The 7,500-nt window shown below is 41.1% G+C and overlaps 1 protein-coding gene across 4 annotated transcripts in view; it reads right to left on the bottom strand.

Annotated features, from left to right (window-relative positions):
- Positions 1 to 7,500, bottom strand: part of LOC119599055 (heterogeneous nuclear ribonucleoprotein H3-like) — an 8,747-nt gene that overhangs the window by 646 nt on the left and 601 nt on the right. Inside the window, exons 2-11 of one of the 4 annotated variants that reach the window (XM_037948804.1) lie at positions 5,808 to 5,912; positions 5,520 to 5,678; positions 4,523 to 4,666; positions 3,827 to 3,965; positions 2,019 to 2,191; positions 1,743 to 1,906; positions 1,521 to 1,628; positions 1,089 to 1,208; positions 761 to 981; positions 1 to 203 (exon numbers count right to left, since the gene is read on the bottom strand). The exon at positions 1 to 203 is cut by the window's left edge and continues 646 nt beyond it. In XM_037948804.1, coding sequence (XP_037804732.1) covers positions 197 to 203; positions 761 to 981; positions 1,089 to 1,208; positions 1,521 to 1,628; positions 1,743 to 1,906; positions 2,019 to 2,191; positions 3,827 to 3,965; positions 4,523 to 4,666; positions 5,520 to 5,678; positions 5,808 to 5,912 — 1,340 coding nt within the window. In that variant the 3' untranslated portion in view covers positions 1 to 196. The remainder of the gene's footprint in view (positions 204 to 760; positions 982 to 1,088; positions 1,209 to 1,520; positions 1,629 to 1,742; positions 1,907 to 2,018; positions 2,192 to 3,826; positions 3,966 to 4,522; positions 4,667 to 5,519; positions 5,679 to 5,807; positions 5,913 to 7,500) is intronic. The other 3 variants (XM_037948802.1, XM_037948803.1, XM_037948805.1) reach the window with 3 other exon arrangements.

Raw genomic sequence — 7,500 nt, 5'->3', positions numbered from 1 at the left:
AAGACTGCCGCCCATGCCTCCGCCCATGCTGCCGCCCATTCCTCCGCCACCACCACCTCCTCCTCCGCTGGCGCCCATGCCTCCTCCCATCCCCCCACCCATGCCTCCTCCCATCCCCCCACCCATTCCACCTCCCATGCCCCCGCCCATGCCGTCGTCACTGCCGTAGCCGCTTCCCATGCCGTTGCCGAAGCTACTACCACCTGAAAAGAAATGGGTTTGGTTATAGAAAGGACAGCGTCAGGCTCAACTAAAATTATATCAATCTTTTATTACAAATTTACTTGCTTGTGCGTCACAAGTTTGTTGGCTTGCGTTACATGTACGTTGTAACAAAAAATTTTCGTACAAGATATACAGATAATAAAACGAGTCCGTTTTCTCCAATTACAGTAATTAGAGTTTCTGTGAGCCAACCATGCAATCCGATATTAAATTTAATGACTGCCCCATGGACCCATTTCAGAAATGAAATTAAATCTAGAATTTAGCTAGTACACTGACAAGTTTCCCCATTTACCTCTTAAGTAGTTGCCCCATGCACTTACGCTAAATTGCTCGCAAACAATTGAAACTATCCAACCCTGCAAAATGATAACGATTTGCCCATCCCCCCATAATGAATAAACATTACAAAAGACAACAATCAAAAGTAACTAATATTGTAGTCTCTCACTTCCTTTCTTCCCCCTCCCTCTCATCACGCATACAAGTTAGTTGGCTGCCCCTACTTACGGTAAATGGTGCGAATTCGACGTACCTACCTCCCCCCATTCGGCTGCCCCCCCCATATCCCCCACCAAACCCGCCGCCCATGTTGCCGCCGCTGAAGTTGCCTCCGCCGCCGCCTCCGAAGTTACCGGACCCTGGCCCGCCCATGGGACCTGGACCGCCCATTGGACCTCCTGGACCGCCCATGTTACCGCCGGGCGTTGAGTTCAGGAAAAGTTCAATGTAGCGATGTTGCATGTTCGCCTTGTCCTGGGAGAGAGAAATAAAGTTTAAATAAATGTTGATGATATGGGCAAATTATGAGATCGTAAATACACAAGTTGAAAAAATACTAGACTTAACATCAACAATTTTACCTTAGACATTGCTTTGACTGCATCATCATGTGTAGCGAACTCAATGTCTGCTTCTCCTGAGGGCCTGTTCTGGCTGTCCATGATAATATTGATGTTGACTGGGTTCAGTGGTCTGAAGAACTGCAGATAAATATATATATATAGTCAAAATTCAAGTATCCTACATGTGCAATCAGCAAATTTATCAACCAAGTACTTAAAATTCATATTAAGTTTGCAATAAATGTTAAACTACTTAAAAATTCCAAGCAGTATTATCTTCCCTTCAGCAACTAGTATTCATGCTTTTCAATTGCATCAAAGAATAATCAGAAATAACTATTTCTACCCTTTGTACAAACTATTTAAAAAATAAACAGTGGCAGTTTTATAGTGACGAATGCACTGTAGCAATTGAAAATATCCTGTCAAAGAACCTTAGCTGAAACTTACATCAGCAATATCCATCTCTGTTGCACGGAATGGAAGACCTCTCATGTGCACACAGTGGCCTGTCCCTCCACTGCTCCAACTGCCACCACGTCCACCTCCGAAATTACCCTGTAAATAAAGTTCATTACATTTTATTCCAATTGCTCTTACTATTTCTTACTGAACTCTCCACATATTAACAGTAAAAACCATTTATACATTCCTTCCATTTTTTTTCCGTACCTTCATACCACCAGGTCCTCCACCTCTTCCACCTCCTCGACCACTCTGCCAACTACTGGGTCCATCATTGTATCCCCCAGAACCACCCCAGCCTGGGCCATCATCATAATCATTGTACCCACCTGAAACAAAGCCATCATAGCCATCATAGTCATTGTACCCACCTGAAATAAAAAGGTGACAACCTTAAACTTCCTGTAATTGACTTCATTTACAACTATTCCAAGTATACAAAAATTATTAAAAAGAAAAGTAAAATGCTGCAGGTAAACCTACGTGTTCTTCCACGTCCACCCAGGCTGTATCTGTTCATGCCCCCAAATCTGTCACGAGAGTCATAGGGGGCTGGTCTGTTATTGTACCCACCCATGGGTCCACCAGGTACTCTCATCTTGGGGCTCATCGCTGCACGCACTTCTCCAAGGTTGCTTCTGAAGATCTCAATGTATCTGCAGGGAAACCAATTTTGCTAACCTTCCAACTTTAATTTGTATATTATTATGTGATGTCAATCTCATACTTGGACATTCATCAAACTGTACAAAGTGATTACTAGATTATATTTTGCGGTGTTTTGTCCATTTCATAAAACAAAGGCACTGTTTGAATTCGATACCATAATTTTCTGAGGTTTGAACCTTATTGCTAACTGATGATCCTGTAAATACAAGAACTACAACTGACCAGGCTTGACCCAGTTTTAGTAGTACTGGTTGTGTTGAGTTTGGGTCAATTCAAATCAATACAAAAAAAAGGTAACCATTAAATATATGTCTTTGTTCTATTGACAACACACCAAATCAATAGGAAGTGAAATATGAATTTCACTTGATACTTTTCTCTCTTAAAGAAATATTATTACTGTCATTCAAGTTATTTCAGTCTATATTTTCATTACTGTAAACAAATTTATAGGTCTAAAAAGCTTACAACCGTTACCAAGACTGTGGATTGTCCGAGTCCCAGGCCCGGCCCCACAAGCCCGCGCCCGTGTCCCGGCCCTGTGTCTCCTCCCGATCCTTCCCGGCCAGCCCAACAGTGGCCCAGCCCGGCCTACCAGCTCCAGCCCAGGCCCACCGCCCGACTGCCCACCGCTCCGGCCTCCTCTGCCTACCTGACTCACCGACAGCCCACCCTCCTACCAGGGGCTATCTGCTCCTCTGCTGCCATCTCCTCCACTTCCAAGTGCCCTTCCAGACTTCTCTTATTACTAACATACATTCAGGCTCAAGAGTAGTTGGGACTTCCTTCACCAAATTGAAGTTCTACTTTAAAGGTAAAGAGACCCATCATGATACTTTTTAATTTTCTAAAGAGAGCTCAAGAAACTTCTTACCTTCATGCATATTAAAGAGAAAAATTAAGAAGAAATTGGAAGTCCCATTTATGGTTAAAACTAGAATACGACAGACCCTTACCCACTAAAAGCTGTCTTTGGGAGTGTTGCTAGGATGTGAACCAGGCTCCCACCCTCGCATCCTCCCTCATCCAGCATGTAAAGTCTTATAGAAACTGGGGTTTGGTTTTTGGGATTAGAGAGTGGCATCTTTTTCCTTGTATCCTTTTCTCTACCATATACTTGTTAAAAAATTGAACTCTGGACCAAAAATGAAAGCAACATTTACCAAAAAAATACAATAAAGGAATTAAGATGCCAGTCTCCAAGGGGACATTGGATATTCCTTGCCATCAATGATCTTCTAAGCTTAACTTTTCATGCAAAATCCTTTCTCTTAGAAAGTGATGTTGAGCCTGAGTATCACCCAAGGCAACTGCAAGGAAAACATCCTGGGAAGTGTTACACCCTCCCAATCCTCCCTCCCTTCCTCTCCACCAGCACCAGCTACTTCCCTTTAGGTGCCACAGGGTTGGTTTTGAACAAATTTCATATGCATATTGCCTACAAACAGAAGTACATGTATATAAATATATAATAATTAAACGAAACACTAGGTCAACCACCTTCTCAAAAAATTAAATAGGTCAAGAAATTGCATATAAAAATTGTCTGCAAACCGCCCACCACCCTTCATGTACTGATAACCTGAGTGCAACACCACTCCTCTTCAGCGTTGCCATCCCACCTGTGAGCTATTTTTTCCTTATGCTTCTCAAGGGCCTTTTCAGCGACCTCTTTGTTAACAAATTGAACGTATGCCTCCCCCGTATGCCGCCCCTGGTAGTCGGTAGGCAGAGCTATCCCGTTCGGAACTATCTCCAACCCTACCCAGCGACATCGAAAGAGAATAATGTTATGAAAATCATGGCTATTATAGTATGTGACTTACATTATTTGAATATTTGAGGACCATTAAGAATTAGAAGATATTTGGTTACTATTTACTATTGGTACTCTATGGATATACATAAAATTCTGGAGGTGCATGAAGACTGTACAAATCTTAAGGAAAAAAAAAAAAAAAAAAGTTTACCCACTAATGATGGTTGGCAAACCAAAAATCTTTTTAATAGTACTTTTCTTTATAAGTCAAAACAGAATGCCAAGCTTATTTTCCCTTATCCACAAGTGTTGAAAGTGTCCTATTTTTTTTTTTTTTTTTTTTTTTTTTTTTTTACTGTATTTCCATAAGACTAAGAAAATCTAAGTAGTTATAACATTTAAGAAAAAGGAGCTTAATTTTTTTTCAGCTAGGATATCCATGCACATATATATATATAATAATATACATGTGGTTTGAACAAAAACAGCTCCTCCTCTTTCACCTCTACGTTAATCAAAGAAAAAAAAATATTTACATATTTAAGACAGAAATCCTCACCTGAGAAGAACTGTGCAATCTCCTCCTTGGAACAACCAAAAGGCAAACCACGGAGTCTGACACAACCATCATCTTCACCACCAGAGCCACCAAAACCGGCCCTCTTGACGACCCATTCCATTTCGGAGCGCTTCGCCTTAAAGACTGTAGGACATTTAAAAATGGTTACATTAATCAATGATCTGAATTCATTTCCAGTTCTATAAAGTACACAAGAATAAAAATGAATGGGAGAGGGGGGTGGGGGTTTGTTAGGATATGAGAATTATATCACTGGTTTCGAGAGAGGAGAGGGAGAGGGAGAGAGTGGGCGAGGGGGCTGGGGGTTTGTTAGGATATGAGAATTATATCACTGGTTTCGAGAGAGATAGAGAGAGAGAGAGAGAGAGAGAGAGAGAGAGGAGATGGAGTGAGGGAGATGGAGAGAGAGAGAGAGGGGAGGGAGATGGAGAGAGAGGAGAGAGGGAGGGATGAGATGGAGAGAGGAGGAGGGAGGGATGGAGAGTAGTGAGAGAGAGGAGGGAGGAATGGTAAGGAGAAGGAGAGAGAGAGAGAGAGAGGAGGGAGGGGAATGGAGAGAGAGAGAGAGAGGGAGGGAGATGGAGAGAGAGAGAGGAGGAGAGAGGGGGGAGATGGAGAGAGAGAGAGGAGAGGAGAGAGAGACAGAGAGAGGAGAGGAGAGAGAGACAGAGAGAGAGAGGAGAGGAGAGAGAGAGAGGAGAGAGAGAGAGAGAGGGAGAGGGAGAGGGAGAGGGAGAGGGAGAGGAGAGAGGGAGAGGGAGAGAGGGAAGAGAGGGAGAGAGGGAGAGGGAGAGAGAAGCAAAAAAAGGAAGAGAACCACCAGAAGTTAAATGTTCTAGTATAATTGTACATGCATATGTAAAACATTTCCCCCAGGATTGTGGAACCTATTTAGGACCTAACGTTGCACAGTGTGCTAGAGTCCCTAGATTTAGCATTTTGATCATTTTCAAAGTCAGTTGGAAAGATTAGTTACCTTCAATATATCTACGTCCCATGTGTTGGTTGTGTTTCTTCTCAGCTAGTGCAACATCATCTTCACTGGCTACTTCAACATAGGCCTCGCCACTTGGACGGCCTTCACGAGAGAGGGTCAGGTGGACACCATCACGACCGTTCTTGATGTTTACACCATCTGCCGGAATAATGCAAAAGAAATTAGAACTTAACACAGGACAAATAAAAACAATCTGCTATAAAGAGAATGGAATGGCTGTGCGATAAATTGCTTAGGAAGGGGATTTTTTTTTTTTTTTTAACTTACCAAAGAACTTGAGAATGTCCTCAACAGTTGCAGACCACGGAAGGCCCCGCACCCTCACCACAGTCTCCTCATCACCACCTTCATTCATGGTGGGCTTCTCATCTTCTGCAAGAATATAAATAGTTTTATCATATATTTTTAAATGTGAAGATTTACTATAATAGAGTAAATGATGTTATCAAAACTATATGAAATTCTCAGTAAAATTTTAAAATAATTTTTTGAGTGCATATGATCAGAACAAAAGTATTATTCACCTTGGTTTCAAAAAAGTTTTGGTAGAAACTATAAAGGCACTCAATATGAATTACAATACAACCAAAATTATCAGTTTCATACCAACATATCTAGATTAGGAAGAGTCAAGCTGGTGAATATCACCAATGCCTGTGCATCTATCTATATGAATTGTTTGACAAGTAATAACTTGACACCTGCCACTAGCCAACACAAACCTCCACAATGGTTCACCATGTATATTCTAGTAATAATATATACAAATTTCTAACCAAATAAGGCAGTGTTTGAACCAACATCAGGCCGGACCAAGACAAAGTTAGCTACTTTGTATTGGGGGGGGGAAAAAAAAAAAAAAAAAAAATTGAAAACTGGTGATGCTTTCTACAATAAAAAAAAAAAAATAATAAATAAATTGGAGTTGAAATCATTGATGAAATTGATGTGGTACTACTAAGAAGTGAATGTTGGTGTAGCTATTTATTATATGAGCTAATTGTGTAACAAGACTTCCAACTGGTTGATTCTTGTAGGGGAAAGATGCCCAGCACTGCTGTTTTGTGATTTCGTCTATATACTCCATTTGTAGGCGGCTAATCGGATTAGGTAACAAAACCAGGGATTGTCTAACAATAAGAATTAATAAATGAAAGCATATCCTTGGTAATATAAAAATATTAAGCAAGCTAGTCTATGTGGACAATTACTAATTGTAGTAGAGGACACTGATGCAGCCTCTAAACCTTGCACCACAAATTTACAAATTAGATCATTCAAGACAAGAGAAGGAACTCTAGAGGGGCATACGGAGTATCAATAGCTTTTGTCAGGGTGGCCAGACATTTTAGCAATCGCCTGTCAATGTGACAATGTCTACATTATATGTTAAGTATTTTGCGCAATTCCACTTGGAAATTTGTTATAATCTTGACACAGCAAACCAACCCTGAACTAATGAGGCGCCTTGTTTAAATATCAACCTCGCCTCCACATTTCCTATATTAAAAATGGCAAGAATTAAGAATTGTGATACATGACATATTTCATGACTCTTGTTTAAGGTTCAAACTATTGTAAAGGACATCAATGGGACCTTGCTGGACTGGAGCCTCAATACAAACAATAAGAGAAATTATGGAATCCAAATGTATACTACAAGGTCTACGACATCATGCCAACGCACAAAGTGTACATCCACTACCTACTTTTCAAATGACCAGTAATCTTTTTTTCAATGTCTAATTTTACCAATGCTTGAAGAAACTAGTTTTGACCGAGTAATCAATTGTACACGTATGGTATTTGATGAGCGCATCGCCATTCAAAGCAAAGGACCGAAGACTAAGAAAAATCTGTGGTAATAGCCAAGCGCCATGGCGGTGTGCTTTCTAAACCTGATGCGTATATTAACGGCGTGGCGTTTGGGCCAAACGCTCGTCCTCCTGAAACGCCTGGG

This window comes from Penaeus monodon, chromosome 42 (genome assembly GCF_015228065.2).
Source record: "Penaeus monodon isolate SGIC_2016 chromosome 42, NSTDA_Pmon_1, whole genome shotgun sequence".
NCBI lineage: Eukaryota > Metazoa > Arthropoda > Malacostraca > Decapoda > Penaeidae > Penaeus > Penaeus monodon.
The sequence above is the reverse complement of the archived record's forward strand: the minus strand, read 5'-3'. Positions and strand labels throughout refer to the sequence as shown.